Source organism: Trachurus japonicus, chromosome 7 (assembly GCF_045865225.1).
Source record: "Trachurus japonicus isolate A0001 chromosome 7, Traja_1.0".
NCBI lineage: Eukaryota > Metazoa > Chordata > Actinopteri > Carangiformes > Carangidae > Trachurus > Trachurus japonicus.
In genome coordinates this window covers 35,549,009-35,573,999 of record NC_140913.1, presented here as the reverse complement: position 1 = coordinate 35,573,999, position 24,991 = coordinate 35,549,009, and the positions used below count along the sequence as shown (strand labels likewise).

The 24,991-nt window shown below is 44.7% G+C and overlaps 1 protein-coding gene across 3 annotated transcripts in view; it reads left to right on the top strand.

Annotated features, from left to right (window-relative positions):
• The window catches only part of ccm2l (CCM2 like scaffold protein), a 50,234-nt gene that overhangs the window by 4,795 nt on the left and 20,448 nt on the right, over positions 1-24,991 (top strand). For 2 of the 3 annotated variants that reach the window (XM_085782964.1, XM_085782965.1), the window contains exons 2-4: positions 5,301-5,468; positions 6,478-6,561; positions 7,459-7,642. In XM_085782964.1, the coding sequence (XP_085639090.1) occupies positions 5,301-5,468; positions 6,478-6,561; positions 7,459-7,642 (436 nt within the window). The remainder of the gene's footprint in view (positions 1-5,300; positions 5,469-6,477; positions 6,562-7,458; positions 7,643-24,991) is intronic. The other variant, XM_085782966.1, reaches the window with a different exon arrangement.

Sequence of the window (24,991 nt, the reverse complement as noted above, 5' to 3'; positions counted from 1 at the left end):
TCCATACCTCAATACCAATATTTATTCAAATTAAAATATCAGCATTAAATATAAACATAAAAACAGCATGTAAATTCTCTCTTATCAAAGTCTCTGTTATACAATTATATTTTCAGTTTGAATGATCAAGAAAATCTCACATGTTAAATTGCATAATCTTGACATTTCTCATAGCCATGAAAATGTGTTTAAAGTGCATTTAAAAAGCTACACAGATTAATTTCAGCAACTTTCAACCTAGAACAAACTTTTGCCATCATCAGGAAACAACGAACCAGTACCTGAGAACAGGACAATATCCTGCCTGAGCACATTATCTGCATATAAACCATGAATCAACTGTATACGCCTCACAAGTTGGTTCTCACAAAATGATAGTGGCAAACAAATCAGGCCCATGACTGACATGGGAAAATCACACAGATGCACCAACTTTGAGAGGAAAGTGACAAATAAAGTAGTGCAGCAGCCTGGAGCATCTGGTCTATAGAGTCGGACATCAAACATCAGAGAAGCAGAAACGATGTGTTAGCAGCGTAACACCTCGATGTGACCGAGCAGTTTGTTTTAACTGAAGCACGTTCATTCATTACAAAATCTAATTCTGTCTCAGAGAACAGAACCCTGACGAGGGTCTGGGGTCTTTGTCTCGGTCGGATTCAGCCGAGTCCAGATGTTCATCAGGACTCAGGTCTGGTCTGCTGCCACTCCTCAACGACGTTATTCCTTCTCTCTATGCAGCCTAACGTCCTGATGCCCTCCAGCCGGGTCTATTAACGTGTGTGTGTGTGTGTTCTTGTAGCTACGTTGTGAGGACCGGAACGAGTTTTTAACCAACAGAGTGAGGACATTTTGGCCGGTCCTCACTTTTTCCAAGGGCTGTTTGAGGGTTAAGACGTTAGGTTATAATTAGGTTTAAATGAGGTTTAGAGTAATGGTTAAGTTTAGGTTATAATTAGGTTTAAATAAGGTTTAGAGTTAATGGTTAAGTTTAGGTTATAATTAGGTTTAAATTAGGTTTAGAGTAACGGTTAAGTTTAGGTTATAATTAGGTTTAAATAAGGTTTAGAGTTAATGGTTAAGTTTAGGTTATATTAGGTTTAAATTAGGTTTAGAGTAATGGTTAAGTTTAGGTTATAATTAGGTTTAAATTAGGTTTAGAGTAATGGTTAAGTTTAGGTTATAATTAGGTTTAAATAAGGTTTAGAGTTAATGGTTAAGTTTAGGTTATAATTAGGTTTAAATTAGGTTTAGAGTAATGGTTAAGTTTAGGTTATAATTAGGTTTAGAGTAACGGTTAAGTTTAGGTTATAATTAGGTTTAAATAAGGTTTAGAGTTAATGGTTAAGTTTAGGTTATAATTAGGTTTAAATTAGGTTTAGAGTGATGGTTAAAGCAGATATCAGTGGAATGTTTTTGTTAATATAAGTCCTAAATAGTCCTATTTTCCGTCAGCAATCACTTACATGAAGTATTTCAGCCTAAACACGAGTCTCTCCGTCACTCTGCTCTGCTGTAACCCGAGGAGAACATTTTCCTTGTGGGATACAAGTGTTATCCAATGAGGGGAGAGAACGGCATGAAGGGCTGTGTGTGCAGCCAAGGGATGCGCGTGAATGTGGTGACGTAGCACGAGGACCAATTGATGCCTGACAAGGGCGGGGGCTGCTAACTCATGGTGCGTTCAAGGAAACTCGTACTTTGTGTTTTTCCTTCCTGTGAAGTCATACCAGTTCGATCTGGTACGAGTTCACGGGTCGGAAGTTACGAGTGGCCGTTATAGGGAACTTTCACAGACAACAGGACGGTAAAAACACGAGCTACGGGTTACCTGGAACGCTACCAAGTCGTAGTTGTGACTTGAAGCTGTAACTTACGGTTTCAAAAGCCTGCCTTGAACACAGCATTAGCCGAAACGGCCGTGCCGCTGTTATCTGCTTTAAGTTTAGGTTATAATTAGGTTTAAATTAGGTCTAGAGTTAATGGTTAAGTTTAGGTTATAATTAGGTTTAAATTAGGTCTAGAGTAATGGTTAAGTTTAGGTTATAATTAGGTTTAAATTAGGTCTAGAGTAATGGTTAAGTTTAGGTTATAATTAGGTTTAAATTAGGTCTAGAGTAATGGTTAAGTTTAGGTTATAATTAGGTTTAAATTAGGTCTAGAGTTAATGGTTAAGTTTAGGTTATAATTAGGTTTAAATTAGGTCTAGAGTAATGGTTAAGTTTAGGTTATAATTAGGTTTAAATTAGGTCTAGAGTAATGGTTAAGTTTAGGTTATAATTAGGTTTAAATTAGGTCTAGAGTAATGGTTAAGTTTAGGTTATAATTAGGTTTAAATGAGGTTTAGAGTGATGGTTAAGTTTAGGTTATAATTAGGTTTAAGTTAGGTCTAGAGTAATGGTTAAGTTTAGGTTATAATTAGGTTTAAATGAGGTCTAGAGTAATGGTTAAAGCAGATATCAGTGGCACGGCCGTTTCGGCTAATGCTGTGTTCAAGGCAGGCTTTTGAAACCGTAAGTTACAGCTTCAAGTCACAACTACGACTTGGTAGCGTTCCAGGTAACCCGTAGCTCGTGTTTTTACCGTCCTGTTGTCTGTGAAAGTTCCCTATAACGGCCACTCGTAACTTCCGACCCGTGAACTCGTACCAGATCGAACTGGTATGACTTCACAGGAAGGAAAAACACAAAGTACGAGTTTCCTTGAACGCACCATGAGTTAGCAGCCCCCGCCCTTGTCAGGCATCAATTGGTCCTCGTGCTACGTCACCACATTCACGCGCATCTCTTGGCTGCACACACAGCCCTTCATGCCGTTCTCTCCCCTCATTGGATAACACTTGTATCCCACAAGGAAAATTTTCTCCTCGGGTTACAGCAGAGCAGAGTGACGGAGAGACTCGTGTTTAGGCTGAAATACTTCATGTAAGTGATTGCTGACGGAAAATAGGACTATTTAGGACTTATATTAACAAAAACATTCCACTGATATCTGCTTTAAGTTTAGGTTATAATTAGGTTTAAATGAGGTCTAGAGTAATGGTTAAGTTTAGGTTATAATTAGGTTTAAATGAGGTCTAGAGTAATGGTTAAGTTTAGGCATTTGTTTAGGATGGTTAAGGTTAGGGTAAGGGGCTAGGGAATACATTATGTCAATGACATGTCCTCACAAAGATAGATTTACAAGGGTGTGTGTGTGTGTGTGTGTGTGTGTGTGTGTGTGTGTGTGTGTGAACCAGAGATGGGGGGTTAGGGTTAGGCTAGTACTCGACCCCAGTACAAATACAACTGGTCAAAATGTACTCCGTTAAGTAAGTAAAAGTAGCTCAGTCCACATGTTACTGCAGTAAGAGTAAAAAAGTACTTGCTTCTAAAGGTACTTGAAGTCAAAGTCAGAGTCAGAGTAAATGTCTTATTCTCCACATCAATGAATGACTCTAATAGTTTGTAAATGAATGTAAGGAGCTTTTAACTCTTGTTAGTGAGAATGAACTCTTTGCTGCTCAGCTGCACTGATGTGCTGCTTTTAGGGGTTAGGGTTTCCTTCACAGACAAACACAGCTTGTGTCCAATAGGATTTTAGAAAAAGACCTGAAAGTAACCAGTACTTTTCAGCCTTCCTACTAATTAACTCCAGTAAAAGTACTAATATTTGTCTTGGAAATGTATTAGAGAGGTGTTGTAATCTAAAGGAGAGCAGCGACGTGTTTATGCGATGATGATGATGATGATGAATGGCTGGTGGAAGCATGCTAACACTGTGATAATACAAACACATTTCATTTCATTTCATAACCTTCATTTAAACTCGTTGATATGTTGAGGAGTAACCTCATTTACAATATAGCCGAGATGAAACACAAAATGCATAAGGACAGAAGACAAAACATTTGAAACATACAAAAGTATGACAGAATACCAGAAGTTAAAGGTGACAAGGACACATTGAAACATAAGTGTAGTTAAAAGCAGGAGCAGTTAAAATAAGATGTAGTTGTGGTTTTAAATTGTCCTACTGATAAAAGTGAGGTGAGTTTCAGATGAGTTGGTGTTTTGGTGAATTGGTGTTTAATGCTGCGTACAGGACAACTGGGAACTCTGAACCTCCCAGTTGAAAAGTCAGATTTCCATCACCAAAGCGTTTGAGACGAACCACGACCAGAATAACCGAAGACAAGTTGGATAAAGGGACAGAGTTTGCATTCAAAGCGCTTCACGTAGCTAAGGCATTAAAATGTTACAAAGGACACAAAAACAATTTAAACCAAAAGAAGAATTCCAAAATTATGAAATAGATCATTCCATATCAAAGAGAAACAACAACATGAATTCTCTGTGTTCCACATCATCAGTAGGTTCATCTGTAACCCTGAGTAAATATTGTATATTTCATAACGTTTTAATGTATTTTGGCGTTAAAATGCATTTTAATCGACGTTTTACCATCGACGGTGTTCTTGTTGTGTGGCATCAGACAACTGATTCTCAGAGAAGTCGGGGTAGAGTTCTTCCTCCACCGACATGAGGTGGCATCGATTGCACTTTTTCAAGTTGGAAGTCGGAAAAACCTGAGTTGAGAAGTTTCAGAGTCCTCCTTGGCTTCTCTGAGTTACAGGGGGTCTCGGCGTAGCAGTGCATGTCCATATGACGGTTGAGAACGGAGCTCACTTTTCTTCATAACAAAAAGACACACCAAAAAACATCCAGATACCTCCATGCTGCTCGTATGTAATGTCCCTGTTGTATTGAAGCCCCAACATGAGAAATTGTTCCACCGGTCGTGATTTGCACTGACACAGGAAGAGCAGTGAACTGAGACACTGGCAAACAAGCTTAAAACATAGACTGATTTAATTTTTTTCGTAACTATTTCTCATGTTGGGGCTTCAATACCAGAAGGACATTACAGACGAGCAGCATGGAGGTATTTGGATGTTTTTTGGTGTGTCTTTTTGTTACGAAGACAGTTGGTATCCATTCGCCACCGTCATATGGACATGCACTGCTACGCCGAGACCCCCTGTAACTCAGAGAAGCCACGGAGGACTCTGAAACTTCTCCCAGCCCTTAGTCCACATGAGGGGGAGGAGATGATGAGGGACATTTCAATTTTGGGTGAACTATCCCTTCAACTTGTTAGCATAAAAACATTTACTGAACACGGAGCGGAGCAACGTCCAGTCAGCTGACCACTGAGGTCGTCACAACGTGAACGTCCCAAAGTTCAACAGATGAAAATATTTAGTTGTCTAGTTGTGTTGTTGTTTGTCGTCCCTCATGGTGTGTGTCTCTCCGTCCCAGAGCTTCGTCTCGCCCATTAAGCGCCTCGTCTGGTCCAAGTCCGGCCGGCGCTCGGCGGACCGAGGCAGCGTTTACCGCCGGCCGCTGCACACCGTGCCCCTCTACCCCCCCGACTACATCATCCACCCTGAGAGGCTCATCTTCGACTACGTAGAGAAGGAGGTCAAGGTAGACCACAATGCTATACACACACACACACACACATTAAAGGGACAGTTCAACATGTAGTCAGATCCTCCTCTCACCATAACCCCTCCACAACAACTCCACAACGCTCTGGTGGACAAGTTGTGAGCTGCACATTCACCACGCTATGAGATAATAACACAATGTTACCACACAGAGTTGTTTTAGAGGGAAATACAGCCGGAACTACATTGCAGACACGGCTGCTGCTGGGCGGAGGGATTTCAGAAGAGAAAGTAGTTCAGAGTATTTGTCTTCATGTGTCGTAATGTTACATAATCTTACAATGCAAAAACTCAAAATCTTACCAAGAATATTTGTCTCATTTCTAGTCAAAATGTCTCATTCTACTTTAAATCAGACTCATCACATTAAAAGCAGCTTGTTTTTAGACACTTTTTACTTCTTTCAAGAAGATTTTCACTTGAAATAAGTAGAAAAATCTGATAGTGGAGCAAGTTTTTCTTTCTTATTACAAGCACAAAAAACTTGCTTTCACTGGCAGATTTTTCTACTTATTTCAAGTGAAAGTTAGTTTGAAACAAGTGAAAATGATCTAAAAACAAGTTAATTTTTAGGTGATGAGTCTTATTTTAAGTGGAAAGAGATTAGTTTTGACTAGAAATGAGACATTTTGACAAGAAATAAGACAAATATTCTTGGAGAGATTTTGAGTTTTTATAATGTTACATTATTATCTCATAGCGTGGTGAATGTGCAGGTCACAACTTGTCCACCAGAGCGTTGTGGAGTTGTTGGATTGTGTATTTGATGAGTTTGATGAGGGACAGGGGACCTGGACCGTTCACTGAGCAGCTCACGTCTCTGCCCCGCCCATCTCAAAACAACATGCACCGATAATTAAAGGAGATGAACCTGCTGCTGTGACTATAGGGGTTATGGTGAGAGGAGGATCTGACTAAATGTTGAACTGTCCCTTTAACCTAATGATCACACTCCCAGCTGCTTGACCTTCGACCTCTCTCCTCAGTTCCTCGGCCATCTGACCTGGGTGTCGGTGTCTCTGAACCCGTCCAGCCGGGACGAGCTGCTGCAGCTGCTGGACACGGCCAGGGTTAGTGCAGCTGGGACTAATAACTCATCTATAATCAACTGCTGCTAATGTTTGGCATCAATAATGTATCTCCAACAAAAGATGAATGATGTTTATCAGACATTCAGACGCAGCAGCTTGGTAAGGTTCAGTTTCTCTGAGGACCAGACAGTGGATGAAGCAGCTGAAGAACCACACCTGTAATCAATAATCTGTTCAGAACTGATCAGAGCCAAAGTTAGGAGTCATTACTACAATACTGACTAGATGATCAATAGCCATAACTTGTAGATTCACATTCAGATTTATTTATTTAAAAAAAAATGGGAACAGTACATATTAATGGACATTGACATGTAAATATGTGGGATTGTAGCCAAGTGGCTCATCTCCATCCCCAGTCCCATTGGCAGGTTGATGTTAGACATAAAAACAAATGATGATAAAAAGTCCAAGAGGCAGAACTAGGACAACAAAACACCTTGACATCTTACACAAAACATATATGAAGGACATAAACCAGCAGTTAACTGACCATAGACGGTTAAAAGAGTGGGTAAGGGGACCAGAAGATTACTGAGAAGTTGTAAAGTGCTACAGTGCTAGTTAAAGTGCTATGTGCTAAAGTGCTGTTTGCTAAAGTGACAAGTGCATACAGTGAGTGCAAGATTGAATTTAATTTGATTGCACGATGCCCCAATAAAGTGCAGGATCGACTTAAATTGCACTATCCCATAGCACACGATTGCACGTGCATTGTAAAAGCCAATGTTAGTGGAGTAAGTGGCATTATGAAGTGATTAGATTAGATAGAACTTTATTCATCCTGAAGGAATTTCTCCTCCAAAAAGAAATGGAAAGGATGGATGATCATTGATCAATAAGCGATAACCAGAGGTCCTGTGTGTGGGCCAGCAGCAGCTGAAGGTTCTGCCCCTGAAGACCAGCGTGGACCAGGACTGCATCCTGAGCCTGTCGGCCCGCTGCCTGCTGCTCACCTGGAGGGACAACGAGAAGCTGCTCATGAGGATTCCCACGCACGAGATCGCTGCTGCCTCCTACCTGAGGGACGACGCGCTGCACCTGCTGGTGCTCAAGACAGGTGAGCACACACACACCTGCTGTGACACAACACACACACACACACACACACCTGCTGTGACACACACACACACACTACCTGAGCCTCAGCACAGGTGTACGTGCTGCAGTCAACATGGAGCCAGTAAAACAGTGTAGAGACCTGTTACACTGCAAAAACTCTAAATCTTTCCAAGAATATTTGTCTTATTTCTTGTCAAAAGTAATCTCTTTCCACTTAAAATAAGACTCAGCACCTAAAATCGATCTTGTTCTTAGATAATTTCACTTGTTTCAAACAAATTTTCACTTGAAATAAGAAGAAAAATCTGCCAGTCAAAGCAAGTTTTTTGTGCTTGTAATAAGAAAGAAAAACTTGCTCCACTATCAGATTTTTCTACTTATTTCAAGGAAAATCTGCTTGAAAGAAGTAAAAAGTGTCTAAAAACAAGCTGCTTTTTAATGTGATGAGTCTTATTTTAAGTATAATGAGATTGTTTTGACTAGAAATAAGACAGATATTCTTGGTAAGATATTGAGTTTTTGCAGTGTACTGAACACACATGAATGGGCCAGCAGCAAATTTATTTATCTGGTTATATTTAGCTTGTTTTATTATTAGCTAAACTAACCAGCCGCAAACTGTTGAACTATGGTTGTACAACAAACTGTGTTACTTGTCCAGAGGGGGCGCTATAACAACGGGTAAATCAACTTTTAATGTCGATGTTTTTGTCAAACTCAATCATACAAGGGGCCAAAATGTAAAACACTAAGAATATATTGACATTTATTGAACAGTGTAAAACTGACATTATTTAATCAGATATATGAATTTATACAACAGCTAGTTCCGACCGGTCCCAACCGAGCAATTTGATTGGACAAGAGACGTTCCATGAGTGCTGATATACAGTATAACAGCACTGGGACTTTTCACAGACGTTATCACTCCGCTGTTCAGCTGGACAGGAGCTAAGTCAGAGCCAGGCTCCCCATACAGGAGCTGCCCCATCTCTCTGCTGCTACTACAGTTAGAAACGGACCTGAACATTAAAACCTGGACCTGACCTGGTCCGTCTAATTGGAGATAAATCTCTACTAAACACGGCTGGAAAAAAATCGCAGCGGGGGCAACTACGTTTTGACGGCGATGTGTTTTGATATTAGCGTTAGCTGTTGTTAGCCACGTAGCTCAGCTACTTAGCTTCAGCTGTGTTTATATTGATTACATAGCAGATAAACAAATGTAATACGGTATCGATAACGTCTCTTTGTCTTCACGCTGGTCCTGTTGCTCCGGTGCTGATCAGACACGGGCTCAGAACCAGAACCAGCACTGAAGCAGCTCGGTGGAAAAGCTTGTAGCTAGTAGCAAGCTAGTTTAATGTTTATGTGTTGCCTGGCAACAGCCTTGTCTCCCTTCAGTTGCGGAACTATTTCTGTTGGCGGAGCCAAATAAATGATTAAATAAACAGACAAATCATAATCTCTTGTAGTTTATTACTGTTCTAAAATGCGCTCGTAGCACTGTTGTATAAAAGCAATATCACACTGGAGGTCGTGCTGTTGTACTGTATATCAGCACGGTGGGATTATCTGACCGAATCACAGCCGTGCTGATATACAGTACAACAGCACTCCCTCTACTGTGATATTGCTTAAGTGAACAGCAGCATTCTGTAAATAAAATAAAATAAGATTCTAATGTATGGAAATAAAAAATAACAGCATAAGAAAACATATACTTAGCCTAGTTTTCCTAGTTTCGAGAACGTAGAAATACGACAACTCAGAAATGGGAGCAACAAAGAAAAACTGAGCCGTAGCAGCAGCTACTGTCATGTTAGCACGGTATCAATGCATCTATTAGCAAGCAGAAGCTTCACAGATTCCAAAAATACCAGTTTTATCCCTCTATGACCAAGTTTCACTGTTCCAGCAGCCAAATATGACACAAAAACAGCAAGCGCATTTGTAAAACAGAACCATAAATCATGTCTTACCTATGAGTCACAACGAAACGTATAATCCACAGACATAAGAACCGCTGAAATTGAAGGACTACATCTCCCAGTATGCGTTGGGGGTCTTTCCGGCTTCTTTGACATGCCCAGACCGCTTTTCAAAGGCTCTGATTGGGTCAGAGTGCCTGTCCGTCATGTGATGTCACTCAAACTTATCGCGTTGTGATTCGCTAGTCGTGTGGTTGACTTGAAAAAAATGCTCGAAACTTGATTCTTCTGGCTCTTACGATTCCGAGGTCTCATGCTTCGAGATTGACCAATGGGGACCGAAGATATTGCCGTGCGTACGGATAACGGGGCTCATTACGCACGGTGACGCACCACTGCTGCTTACAGAGAGAACTAACGGACTTGGCTGTTCTTCTTCTTTTATTTCTTTTATCTTATTTGTCAAAATGTCGAGTGATAAGAGTAAATACAGCGGGGAAGAAGCTTTGGCTTTGATTTTTTTGGACAGTGGGGCAAATGTTGCTCTGGAGGACTCGTCGTCTGACGATGACAGCCTGATACGACCGGAGCACTCTGATTCAAGGTACGTAATCTCAATTATAAATACATTTACATAATTATTTTGTCATGAAATCACTCTGGTGGGAGGGTAATTTTGTTCAATATCCCAGTGCAGTTGTAGGTCAATGTATAAATATGTTGCCTATGTTTATGTCAACAGTGAGGATGAACATGAGCACCCAGGACCCTCTGGCTCCCAGGTTGCTTCTGCTCCTCCTCCCCCTCCCCGTTCACCACAGAGGAGACTACTGGAGAAACCAATGGCCCTACAACTTCTACTTTCCTCACGAGAAGATGTCCCGTGACCGGTTTGAGACCATTTTGTGGTCGTTGCACCTGAGCAATCCGAGTGAAGACGAGGACAATGATCGGAAAAAAAACACCCCAGAGTACGACCGTCTCTTCAAGGTAAAGCCCCTGTATACTGACCTTGTGGCAGCCTGCAAGGCTCATTCCCAGCCTTTTCAGAACATTTGCATAGATGAAAGAACGGTTGCATCAAAGGCGCACATCAGCATGAAACAGTATATGCGGGACAAACCTACGAAGTGGGGGTACAAACTGTTTGTCCTTGCTGACTCTGCCATAGGGTATACTTGGAACTTTTCTGTCTGCACGGGGAAGAGTGACAGGAGCAATGTTGGCGCAGCTCATGGACTGAGCTATTCTTCAGTTGTGGACTTGCTTCCGGAATTCTTTGCTTGGTGGTGGCTACATTTTATATTGTGATAACTTTTACACTAGTCCTGCGCTCTTTACGGATTTGCACCAAAAACATATAGCCTGCTGTGGGACCATAAGGAAAAACCGCATTGGTTTTCCCCCAAACATCCACGAATGACTTCCCGTAAAGGCCGGAGAGGGGGGATTTGCGCTGGATAAGGAAGGACAAACTGTTATTTGTGAAGTGGATGGACACCAGGGAGGTGACGCTGTGCTCCACAGTCCACCAGGCGTTCAGTGGAAAGACTGTTCAGCGCAAGGTGAAGGAGGCAGGGGTGTGGAGCACAAAGGCAGTGCCTGTGCCTGATGCAGTTGTCGACTACAATAAGAGCATGGGCGGTGTTGATCTGTCCGATGCTCTTGTTGGATATTACACTGTACACCACAAGACAATGAAGTGGTATAAGACTTTTTTTTACCATTTCATGGACATCGCAATAGTCAACAGTTTCCTGCTGCACAAGGAGTTGTGCAAGATGAAGTCTCTTCCTGCTCTGACTCAGAAGGCCTTCAGAGAGCAGCTTGTTACTGAAACGTTGGCCTTTTCTGAAGCCTCACCCTCCACGTCTGCTCCAGCATCATCCTCTACGCCGGCTACAGCGTCCTCCTGCATGCCACGTTACTACAGTTCTGTGAGTCAAAGTAGGAAGTACTGGAAGAGGTGCCAGAATGCCGGCATAAAGAGGGTGAAAACTCCAGTTTATTGCAGAAAATGCAATGTCCCCCTGTGCCTCACCTCCAAAAAAAACTGTTTTGAGCAGTGGCATGACGAGCTGCCAGATGCCTGAATGACACATCCTGCTGCCTCTACCTGGCTGTGCAAGTGTCTGATTGCAAATATGTTTTGTAAATAGTTGTTTGAAGAATTTTTTGTTTTTGCACTTTGTTGTTGCTGCTGTTGTTGATTTTATCATTATTATTACATTATTACTATTTTATAACTATTTTACTTCTATTATTATTACAGTTATTGTTGTATTTTCATGGTGAAATAAATCTGCTCCTGTTGGAGACAAATGTAGTCCTTTTGTAGCGTTTCTTTGAAGGGGGGGGGGTAATTTTTTTGTTTTTTTTCTTCAAAAACAGGTTTTTCTTAGACCCATAATGACACTGAAATGAAATGAATTTTACAACTTGGTACCTAAGAAAACATAAATGGCACTAATGGTGCCAAATAGAGGGTATGTGTTTACGTCACGTTGCCCTCGGCAACGCCCCGTTCGATCGGACTGAGTGGCAAAACAAGCGTCCCTCAACATGCTGGCGGATAGCGGTGGACTCATAAACGGGATAAAATACATTATATCAAAACAAATTGATGTCAAAAGGAATCGACAACCAGCTCAACACAACCGTCTGCTCCACGGACACTTCCTGTAACGCAGAGTGACCGCGGTACCTGAGAGTGACTGACAGGCAGTGTTGGGAGTAACGCGTTACAAAAGTAACGTAATTACAGTAATGTATTACTATTTGCTGTAACGCAGTAATATAACGCATTACCAGGGTTGGGAGGGTTACTTTAAAAATGTATTCCAGTACAATTGCAAGTTACCTGTTAGAAAATGTAATTAGTAACTTACTCTAATTACCACAAAATTAAAGTAATGTAACAGATTACATTTAGTTACTTTTGGATTACTTTAATACCAAACATGCAAATTCAGTCACGCAGCTATCACGCATCAATCCACGCAGAGGAAACAGGAAATGAATCGCACCGAGCATCCGCTAAATTTCAAAATAAAACACAATGGATAAACTCTAGATCAGGGTTCCCCAATTAGTTTTCCCCAAGGGCCAAAGTATGTGAAATATTCCAAGCCAAGGGCCAGGTCCGGGTTTTTTTTCCCAGTGCGCCAATAAAAGTTGACTTATATACAGATAATGTTGTTGTTGCTGCTGCTGCTATCATTTTTTAAATTACTATCATTAGTAGTGCATTGCAGAGGTAATAATTTAGATCTGGGATTCTCACACAAGTTCACACAAAAATCTACTCCTGAAAAATAATTAGTCCAAAGCCATTGTTACCATGTTCTTACATTGACACAACCACCAACAATAGAGGCCTAACATAAAGGAAGACAATGAGAGGTGAGTAGGATGGCCCAGGTGTGTGGAATTTATTTTGATATTGAAAATATTCAAAGCAATTATTGTTGTGGCACACAACAGGAAAGGAGCATAACAGTGTTAACTAAGATGTCCAGTGAAACATTTCTGCATATCATCAACATTAGTGCAGAGTCAAGTATGAACTCATCTGTAAAATATCCAAACAGCTCACAAACACAAAAACACACGTTTCAAACCTGTGTTCCTAGTCTTATTAGTAAAGAGCTCTGAGGAACCATATCCAGTCCTGCAACTCACCAGCTCCCTGTCAGAGAATGAACACACAGACAGACAGACAGAGAGAGAGAGAGAGAGAGAGAGAGAGTCTGTCAGATTGTGTCTTTTAAAATATGTCACATGTCATAAAAACACATCAATCTATGAACAGTATTTTGAAATGAATAAATAATAATAATAATTAAAGCCGCAAGCGGCGATGGCGGGCCCTCGCTCGCCCATGCCACCGCGGGGCCTGAGGCACGCCGGGGCCGTGGCGCGGAGCAGAAAGGGAGAAATAACCAGGAAGGAGGCCAAAAATGCAATGTTTCGTTCATCCACCAGGGGGCAGTCACCGTATGTGGTCTGGTGCGTTCAGGGGCCGCCCCTCATCACTCATGTGAAGTTTGGAGTGAATCGGACAAAGCATGAGGGAGTTATGAGCAGTTAAAGGTTCGTCCACTAGGGGGCAGTAATGGGATGCGTGCAGGTGTGTTCAGGGTGAGTCCCTCATCACACATGTGAAGTTTCTTGGAAATCGGACAAAGCATGAGGGAGTTATGAGCAGTTAAAGGTTCGTCCACTAGGGGGCAGTAATGGGATGCATGCAGGTGTGTTCAGGGTCAGTCCCTCATCACACATGTGAAGTTTCGTGGAAATCGGACAAATCATGAGGGAGTTATGAGCAGTTAAAAGTTTGTCCACTAGGGGGCAGTAATGGTATGCGTGCAGGTGTGTTCAGGGTCAGTCCCTCATCACACATGTGAAGTTTCGTGGAAATCGGACAAAGCATGAGGGAGTTATGAGCAGTTAAAAGTTTGTCCACTAGGGGGCAGTAATGGTATGCATGCAGGTGTGTTCAGGGTCAGTCCCTCATCACGTATGTGAAGTTTCGTGGAAATCGGACAAAGCATGAGGGAGTTATGAGCAGTTAAAAGTTTGTCCACCAGGGGGCAGTAATGGTATGCATGCAGGTGCGTTCAGGGTCAGTCCCTCATCACGTATGTGAAGTTTCGTGGAAATCGGACAATGTTGATGCAAAAAATGGCACTTCCTGTTTCCACTAGGGGGCCACATGAGCGACACTCCTATCAGATGTAAGAGGTCTCCACCCTGGACCTGTCTATCAATTTTCATGATGATACGAGTTCATTAAAGCCATCAAAAAGCCAAACGTATTTTCATGGCGAGGAATTGATGGTAGCCACGCCCCCACAGGGACGCCATTACTCGTAGCTTCACAGTCTTCATAATGTAGCTTCACCAACTGGTTCTGCATGTTTTAGAAGTGGAATGAAGTTGATGGGGTGAACTATGTATTTTTAATGAATTTTAGTTCACTTCCTGTTACCACCGGGGGGCGCTATGAGTTACGTGGGAAGTTAATATATTGGGACGTTCAGGGCGGAGCCATCGTCATGTCCAGCAAGTTTGAAGTTGATTGGATGAAGTATGTGGGCGTGAGAGCCAATCGTATTACATGGCGAGCACGCCAAAGTTAATTGAGCGCTGGCAGCCACGCCCTTTGACCTACGGACTCACGGCGCACAAGATAAGCTCAGCTAGGTCTGGAGATGTGGTGTACCTAATTTCAACTTGATCGGGCGAACGCTGTGGGAGGAGTTCGTTTTAGGCGGGAAAAATCAAAACCAAAATGGCCGACTTCCTGTTGGGTTGAGGTCATGAGGTCAAGAGGCTTTTTTGCATATCTGGGTATAATACATATGTGTACCAAATTTTATTGACATCGGACAAAGTGACCCGACTTCCCTATGGGGATTTTGAAAGTTTGTAGGGGGCGCTATTTCGGCATTTCGCGTCGACCATGTGCGACCACCCAAAAATATCGAATTTCGGATCCGGCCGGATGTCCGTGCAAAAGTAGAAGCATTTTCGCGTTGGGGAAAGGGGCGAAATTGGGGCATGAAGTCGGAGAAGAATAATAATAATAATAATTAAAGCCGCAAGCGGCGATGACGGGCCCTCGCTCGCCCATGCCACCGCGGGGCCTGAGGCATGTCGGGGCTGCAATGCTTCGTTCATCCACCAGGTGGCGCTAAGCAGTTGTGGGTGGGTGCGTTCAGGGGCGGCCCCTCATCACTCATGTGAAGTTTGGAGTGAATCGGACAAAGCATGAAGGAATTATGAGCAGTTAAAGGTTCATCCACCAGGGGGCAGTAATGGGATGCGTGCAGGTGTGTTCAGGGTCAGTCCCTCATCACACATGTGAAGTTTCGTGGAAATCGGACAATGTTGATGTAAAATATGCCACTTCCTGTTTCCACTAGGGGGCGAATGAGTGAGATCGCCTATGAGCATATGGAGACGTTGAGGTCGTGACCCTGGACCTGTGTACCAATTTTCATGTTGATACGAGTTCAATAAAGCCATCCAAAGGGCAAACGTATTGTCATGGCGAGGAATGGTCGCCGCGTCGCCACACGGACGCCATTACTCGTAGCTTCACAGTCTTCATAATGTAGCTTCACCAACTGGTTCTGCATGTTTTAGAAGTAGAATGAAGTTGATGGGGCAAAGTATGTACATTTTCCAAATTTTAGTACACTTCCTGTTACCACCGGGGGGCGCTATGAGTTACGTGGGAAGTTAATATATCGGGACGTTCAGGGCGGAGCCATCATCATGTCCAGCAAGTTTGAAGTTGATTGGATGAAGTATGTGGGCGTGAGAGCCACTCGTATGGACATGGCGAGCACGCCAAAGTGAATTGAGCGCTGGCAGCCACGCCCTTTGACCTACGGACTCACGGAGCACAAGATAAGCTCAGCTAGGTCTGGAGATGTGGTATACCTAATTTGAACTTGATCGGGCGAACGCTCTGGGAGGAGTTCATTTTAGGCGGGAAAAATCAAAACCAAAATGGCCGACTTCCTGTTGGGTTTAGGGCGTGGCTCCAATTCAATTTTTTGTATGTTTGGGTATGATACACGTGTGTGTCGAGTTTTGTATGTGTTCGACAAAGTAAGCGAAATTTGTCTATGAAGAATTTCGGAAAAACTTCAAGGGGGCGCTATTGAGGCATTTAGCCACGCCCATAGGAAACGACTCTATCTGCTGAAAGAGCTCGCCATTCTTGACCCGTGTATGAAATTTCGTGAGGACACGACTTCGTTAAAGCCACGAAAAAGGCAAACGTAATTGTACGATAAAAAATCGTCAGTCGCCGCGGCGGCACACGGACGCCGTTCGTCGTATCTTCACAGCGTTCATAATGTAGCTTCAGCAACTGGTTCTGCATGTATTAGAAGTGGAATGAAGTTGATCGGGTGAAGTATAGATTTTTAATGAATTTTTGCGTACTTCCTGTTACCACCGGGGGGCGCTATGAGCCAGGCAGGAAGTCGATACACCAAAACGTTCAGGGCGGAGCCAACGTCATGTCCTTTGAATTTCAAGTGGCTACGACGAAGTATGTGCGCGTAATAGGCAAACGTAATTTTAGGACAAAAAATCGTCAGTCGCCGCGGCGGCACACGGACGCCGTTCGTCGTATCTTCAAAGCGTTCATAATGTAGCTTCAGCAACTGGTTCAGCATGTACTAGAAGTGGAATAAAGTCGATTTAGTGAACTACGTATTTTTAACGAATTTTTGTACGTTTCCTGTTACCACCGGGGGGCGCTATGAGCGACGTAGGCAAATAATATGTCGGATCGTTCAGGGTCTCGCCATAGATTTTTGCACCAAGTTTGAAGCGTCTACGATCAAGTATGAGGGCATGAGAGCCGTTCGTATTTACATGGCGAGCACCGAAACAGTCGCCAAACTTCGGGGCACGCCAGAGGCCAAGCGCTTTGAGCTACAGACCTGCGGAGCACAAGATAAGCTCAGCTAGGTCTGACGATGTTCTGGACCCAATTTGGAGCCGATCGGGCGTAACCCCTCGGACGAGTTCGTTTTGCGTAAACGAACTTTGAAGCAAAATGGCCGACTTCCTGTTGGGTTTCGGGCTTCGCTATAGGAGGATTTTTTGTTCATCTCGCATTGATAAATATGTGTGCCGATTTTGGTTCGCTTTCGTTAACGTCATTTTTTTCCCTATGGGTTTTTGGCAAAATTGTAGGGGGCGCTATTTAGCCATTTCGCGTCGACCATGTGCGACCACTCAAAAATATCGTTTTTCGGATCCGGCCGGACACCCATGCAAAAGTAGACGCATTTTCGCCTTTGGGAAAGGGGCGAAATTGGGGTTTTAAGAGTGTGGGAATAATAATAATAATAAACAGCGCGATTTCAATAGGGCTTTCGCTGGGCGACTTGCAGTCGCCGCTCGGGCCCTAATTAAAGCCGCAAGCGGCGATGATCGGCCCTCGCTCGACCCATGCGACCGCGGGGGCCTGAGGCGTGCGGGGGCCGTGGCGCGAAGCGAGAATGGCGAAAAAGCGCTGCGGGAGCGGAAAAACGCAACGTGCGGTTCGTCCACTAGGTGGCGCTACGAAGCCAGAAGCGGGTAGCGGCGTTCAGGAGCTGACCGGGATCAAGCCCCTGACGTTTGATGTGAATCGGACAATGTAAATGTAAAACAGGTCACTTCCTGTTACCACCAGGGGGCGCATTTGTATGAATCCAGATGTGGGTAGGTGTGATCAGGGGCTGACCAGGATCACACATGTCAGGTTTGAAGTTAATCGGACAATGTAAATGTAAAACAGGTCACTTCCTGTTACCACCAGGGGGCGCATTTGTATGAACCCAGATGTGGGTAGGTGTGTTTAGGGGCAGTGGCTCATCAAATATGTAAAATTTGAAGTCGATCGGACAAGTTAAGTGTAAACCAGGTCACTTCCTGTTACCACCGGGGGGCGCATTGAGTAAAGTGGGCGTGCCATTCAGCGGAACGTTCAGGGTGGAGCCATCATCATCTTCAGCAAGTTTGAAGCTGATAGGATGAAGTATGTGGGCGTTAGAGCTGTTAGAAGGTGAAATGGCGAGGAAACATGAAGTCGCCAAAAATTGGCAAGGCCGCAGAAGCCACGCCCTTTGACGTAGAGACCTATGGAGCACAAGGTTGGATCAGCATGGCATCTCGATAACCTGTAGGCAATTTGAAGTAGATCGGGCGAAATTAGTGGGAGGAGTTAAAGATTTTAATGTAAAAAATGGTCACTTCCTGTTACCACCGGGGGGCGCTTTGAGTAAAGTGAGATATTGATATATCGGGCGAATCAGTGACTCACCCCCATAATTTCCTTCAAGTTTGAAGTTGATAGGATAAAGCATGTGGGCGTGACAGCCAACCGAATGTTGGTGGCGATCGAGCCTATGTTTGGCGCCCATTGGAAGCCACGCCCTTTGACGTATTGACCTACGGAGCACAAGCTGTACTCAGCTAGGTCTGAAGATGTTGTCTATCAAATTTGGAGCGTGTCGTGCGAACCGTTTCGGACGAGTTAATTTGGCGCCAAAAACGACCAATTCAAAATGGCCGACTTCCTGTTGACATTTCACCATGACATTAAGAGGCTTTTTTGTATATCTGGGTATGGTACATATGTGTACCGAATTTTGTAGGTCTACGCCAAAGTAAGCAAAATTGTCTATGGGACTTTTCAAAATTTGTAGGGGGCGCTATTTCGCCATGTCGCGTCGGACATGTGCGACCACCACATATATCGAATTTCGGATCAGGCCGGACGTCCGGGCAAAAGTTCACGCATTTTCGAAGTCGGGAAAGGGGCCAAATTGGGGCATTTAGGTGACGGAATAATAAGAATAAAAAACAGCGCGATTTCAATAGGCCTTCGCCGGGCGAGTGCTACTCGCCGCTCGGGCCTAATAATAATAATTAAAGCCGCAAGCGGCGATGGTCGGCCCTCGCTCGACCCATGCGACCGCGGGGGCCTGAGGCGTGCGGGGGCCGTGGCGCGAAGGTGAAAGGGAGAAAAAACCTGGAAGGAGGCCAAAAATGCAATGTTTCGTTCATCCACCAGGGGGCAGTCACCGCATGTGGTGTAGTGCGTTCAGGGGCCGCCCCTCATCACTCGTGTGAAGTTTGGAGTGAATCGGACAAAGCATGAAGGAATTATGAGCAGTTAAAGGTTCGTCCACCAGGGGGCAGTAATGGGATGCGTGCAGGTGTGTTCAGGGTCAGTCCCTCATCACACATGTGAAGTTTCGTGGAAATCGGACAATGTTGATGTAAAATATGGCACTTCCTGTTTCCACTAGGGGGCGAATGAGTGAGATTGTCTACGAGCATATGGAAACGTTGAGGTCGTGACCCTTGACCTGTGTACCAATTTTCATGTTAATACGAGTTCAATAAAGCCATCCAAAGGGCAAACGTATTGTTATAGCGAGGAATGTTAGCCACGCCCCCACAGGGACGCCATTACTCGTAGCTTCACAGCGTTCATAATGTAGCTTCACCAACTGGTTCTGCATGTTTTAGAAGTGGAATGAAGTTGATGGGGCAGAGTATGTACATTTTCAAAATTTTAGTTCACTTCCTGTTACCACCGGGGGGCGCTATGAGTTACGTGGGAAGTTAATATATCGGGACGTTCAGGGCGGAGCCATCATCATGTCCAGCAAGTTTGAAGTTGATTGGATGAAGTATGTGGGCGTGAGAGCCACTCGTATGGACATGGCGAGAACGCCAAAGTCTGATGAGCGCTGGCAGCCACGCCCTTTGACCTACGGACTCACGGAGCACAAGATAAGCTCAGCTAGGTCTGGAGATGTGGTGTACCTAATTTCAACTTGATCGGGCGAACGCTCTGGGAGGAGTTAATTTTAGGCGGGAAAAATCAAAACCAAAATGGCCGACTTCCTGTTGGGTTGAGGTCATGAGGTCAAGAGGATTTTTTGTATATCTGGGTATGACACATATGTGTACCGAATTTTTTGTGTGTACGACAAAGTAAGACGATGGCGATGCCATTGACACGTGTTTGTAGGGGGCGCTATTCGGTCATTTTGCGCCGCCCATGTGCGGCACCACCAAAATATCGAATTTCGGATCAGGCCGGACGTCCGGGCAAAAGTTCACGCATTTTCGAAGTCGGGAAAGGGGCCAAATTGGGGCATGAAGGCGACGGAATAATAATTAGGGCCCGAGCGGCGACTGCAAGTCGCCCAGCGAAAGCCCTATTGTAATTGCTCTGTTTATTAGGGCCCGAGCGGCGACTGCAAGTCGCCCAGCGAAAGCCCTATTGTAATTGCTTTGTTTATTATTATTATTATTATTATTATTATTATATTCTCCCTAAAATCGCATTTTTGGGGGCTTCAACATGCCCCAAAACGCGTAAATTTTGGCATGCACATCAGGACTCGCGAAAAATTTGATATTTTAAAGTCGTTGGGAATGGGCGTGGTCAAATGGCTGAATAGCGCCCCCTAGAAATTTTCAAAACATCAGCCCCTCCTTTGCGTTTCACCTACATGCATGAAATTTGGTGGGCTTATAGAACATGGCAAGACGCACAAAAAAGCCTCTTAATGTCATGGTGAAATCACAACAGGAAGTCGGCCATTTTGATTTGAACTTTTGACCTGTTTGATCTAACTTCTCCTACAGATTTTGTCCGATTGACTTCAAATTGGCTAGAGACCACCGAGATGCCACTCTGATCAAAAGTTGTGCTCCGCAGGTCTCTAGGTCAAAGGGCGAGGCTTCTGGGGCCTTGAGGATTTTGGCGACTTTTCGTTTGCTCGCCATTTCACCTTCGAACAGCTCTAACGTCCACATACTTTATCCGATCAACTTCAAACTTGCTGGACATGATGACGGCTCCACCCTGAACGTCCCGATATATTAATTTTCTACGTCACTCATAGCGCCCCCCGGTGGTAACAGGAAGTGGCCAGGTTTTACCTTAATGTGTACTGATGCCACATAGTTGACCCCATCAACTTCATTCCACTTCTAAAACATGCAGACTAAGGTGGTGAAGCTACATCATGAACGCTGTGAAGCTATGAGTAATGGCGTCCGTGTGGCGACGCGGCGACCATTCCTCGCCATGACAATACGTTTGGCTTTATGATGGCTTTAATGAACTCGTATCAACATGAAAATTGGTACACAGGTCCAGGGTCACGACCTCAACGTCTCCATATGCTCATAGGCGATCTCACTCATTCGCCCCCTAGTGGAAACAGGAAGTGCCATATTTTACATCAACATTGTCCGATTTCCACGAAACTTCACATGTGTGATGAGGGACTGACCCTGAACACACCTGCACGCATCCCATTACTGCCCCCTAGTGGATGAACCATTAACTGCTCATAACTCCCTCATGCTTTGTCCGATTCACTCCAAACTTCACATGTGTGATGAGGGACTGACCCTGAACACACCTGCACGCATCCCATTACTGCCCCCTAGTGGACGAACCTTTAACTGCTCATAACTCCCTCATGCTTTGTCCGATTCACTCCAAACTTCACGTGTGTGATGAGGGACTGACCCTGAACACACCTGCACGCATCCCATTACTGCCCCCTAGTGGATGAACCATTAACTGCTCATAACTCCCTCATGCTTTGTCCGATTCACTCCAAACTTCACATGTGTGATGAGGGACTGACCCTGAACACACCTGCACGCATCCCATTACTGCCCCCTAGTGGATGAACCATTAACTGCTCATAACTCCCTCATGCTTTGTCCGATTCACTCCAAACTTCACATGTGTGATGAGGGACTGACCCTGAACACACCTGCACGCATCCCATTACTGCCCCCTAGTGGACGAACCTTTAACTGCTCATAACTCCCTCATGCTTTGTCCGATTCACTCCAAACTTCACGTGTGTGATGAGGGACTGACCCTGAACGCACCTGCATGCATCCCATTACTGCCCCCTAGTGGATGAACCATTAACTGGTCATAACTCCGTCATACTGTGTCCGATTCACTCCAAACTTCACATGTGTGATGAGGGTCTGACCCTGAACGCACCAGACCACATGCGGTGACTGCCCCCTGGTGGATGAACGGAAAATTGCATTTTTTGCCTCCTTTCAGGTTTTTTCTCCCTTTCACCTTCACGCCACAGCCCCGGCGTGCCTCAGGCCCCACGGTGGCATGGGCGAGCGAGGGCCCGACCATCGCCGCTTGCGGCTTTAATTATTATTCTTTCTTTCATTCTTTTTCTCTCAAAAGGATCGCATTTTTGGAGGCTTCAACATGCCCCAAAACGCCTAAATTTTGGTATGCACATCAGGACTGGCGAAAAATTTGATATTTTAAAGTCGTTGGAAATGGGCGTGGCCAAATGGCTAAATAGCGCCCCCTAGAAAATTTCAAAACATCAGCCCCGCCTTTGTGTGTCACCTAGACGCATGAAATTTGGTGGGCTTATAGAACATGGCAAGACACACAAAAAAGCCTCTTATGTCATGGTGAAATCACAACAGGAAGTCGGCCATTTTGATTTGAATTTTTGACCTGTTTGATCTATCTCCTCCTAGGGATTTTGTCCGATTGACTTCAAATTGGCTGGAGACCACCGAGATGCCACTCTGATCAAAAGTTGTGCTCCGCAGGTCTCTACGTCAAAGGGCGTGGCTTCTGGGGCCTTGAGGATTTTGGCGACTTTTCGTTTGCTCGCCATTTCACCTTCAAACAGCTCTCACGCCCACATACTTTATCCGATCAGCTTCAAACTTGCTAGACATGATGACGGCTCCGCCCTGAACGTCCCGATATATTAATTTCCTACGTCGCTCATAGCGCCCCCCGGTGGTAACAGGAAGTGGCCAGGTTTTACCTTAACGTGTACAGATGGCACATAGTTCACCCCATCAACTTCATTCCACTTCTAAAACATGCAGACTAAGGTGGTGAAGCTACATCATGAACGCTGTGAAGCTATGACCAATGGCGTCCGTGTGGCGACGCGGCCACCATTCCTCGCCATGTAAATACGTTTGGCTTTTTGATGGCTTTATTGAACTCGTATCAACATGAAAATTGGTACACAGGTCCAGGGTCACGACCTCAACGTCTCCATATGCTCATAGACGATCTCACTCATGTTGCCCCCTAGTGGAAACAGGAAGTGCCATATTTTACATCAACATTGTCCGATTTCCACGAAACTTCTCATGCGTGATGAGGGACTGACCCTGAACACACCTGCACGCATCCCATTACTGCCCCCTTGTGGATGAACCATTAACTGCTCATAACTCCGTCATACTTTGCCCGATTCACTCCAAACTTCACATGAGTGATGAGGGGCCGCCCCTGAACGCACCCGCCCACAACTGCTTAGCGCCACCTGGTGGACGAACAAAACATTGCAGCCCCGGCATGCCTCAGGCCCCACGGTCGCATGGGTGAGCGAGGGCCCGTCATCGCCGCTTGCGGCTTTAATAAGAATTAAAGCCGCAAGCGGCGATGACGGGCCCTCGCTCACCCATGCCACCGCGGGGCCTGAGGCACGCCGGGGCTGTGGCGTGAAGGTGAAAGGGTGAAAAAACCTGAGAGGAGGCAAAAAAAGCAATTTTTCGTTCATCCACCAGGGGGCAATCATCGCATGTGGTCTGGTGCGTTCAGGGGCCGCCCCTCATCACTCATGTGAAGTTTGGAGTGAATCGGACAAAGCATGAGGGAGTTATGAGCAGTTAATGGTTCATCCACTAGGGGGCAGTAATGGGATGCGTGCAGGTGCGTTCAGGGTCAGTCCCTCATCACACATGTGAAGTTTCGTGTAAATCGGACAAAGCATGAAGGAGTTATGAGCAGTTAATGGTTCATCCACTAGGGGGCAGTAATGGGATGCGTGCAGGTGTGTTCAGGGTCAGTCCCTCATCACACATGTGAAGTTTCGTGGAAATCGGACAATGTTGATGTAAAATATGCCACTTCCTATTTCCACTAGGGGGCAACATGAGTGAGATCGCCTATGAGCATATGGAGACGTTGAGGTCGTGACCCTGGACCTGTGTACCAATTTTCATGTTGATACGAGTTCAATAAAGCCATCCAAAGGGCAAACGTATTGTCATGGCGAGGAATTGTCGCCGCGCCCCCACACGGACGCCATTACTCGTAGCTTCACAGCGTTCATGATGGAGCTTCACCAACTGGTTCTGCATGTATTAGAAGTGGAATGAAGTTGATGGGGCAAAGTATGTACATTTTCCAAATTTTAGTCCACTTCCTGTTACCACCGGGGGGCGCTATGAGTTACGTGGGAAGTTAATATATCGGGACGTTCAGGGCGGAGCCATCATCATGTCCAGCAAGTTTGAAGTTGATTGGATGAAGTATGTGGGCGTGAGAGCCACTCGTATGGACATGGCGAGCACGCCAAAGTGAATTGAGCGCTGGCAGCCACGCCCTTTGACCTACGGACTCACGGAGCACAAGATAAGCTCAGCTAGGTCTGGAGATGTGGTATACCTAATTTGAACTTGATCGGGCGAACGCTCTGGGAGGAGTTAATTTTAGGCGGGAAAAATCAAAACCAAAATGGCCGACTTCCTGTTGTGTTGAGGTCATGAGGTCAAGAGGATTTTTTGTATATCTGGGTATAATACATATGTCTACCGAATTTTGTGTGTGTATGACAAAGTAAGACGATGGCGATGCCATTGACACGTGTTTGTAGGGGGCGCTATTCAGCCATTTGGCCACGCCCATTTCCAACGACTTTAAAATATCAAATTTTTCGCGAGGCCTGATGTGCATGCCAAAATTCACGCGTTTTGGGGCATGTTGAGGCCCCCAAAAATGCGATTTTAGGGAGAATATAATAATAATAAACATAGCAATTACAATAGGGCTTTCGCTGGGC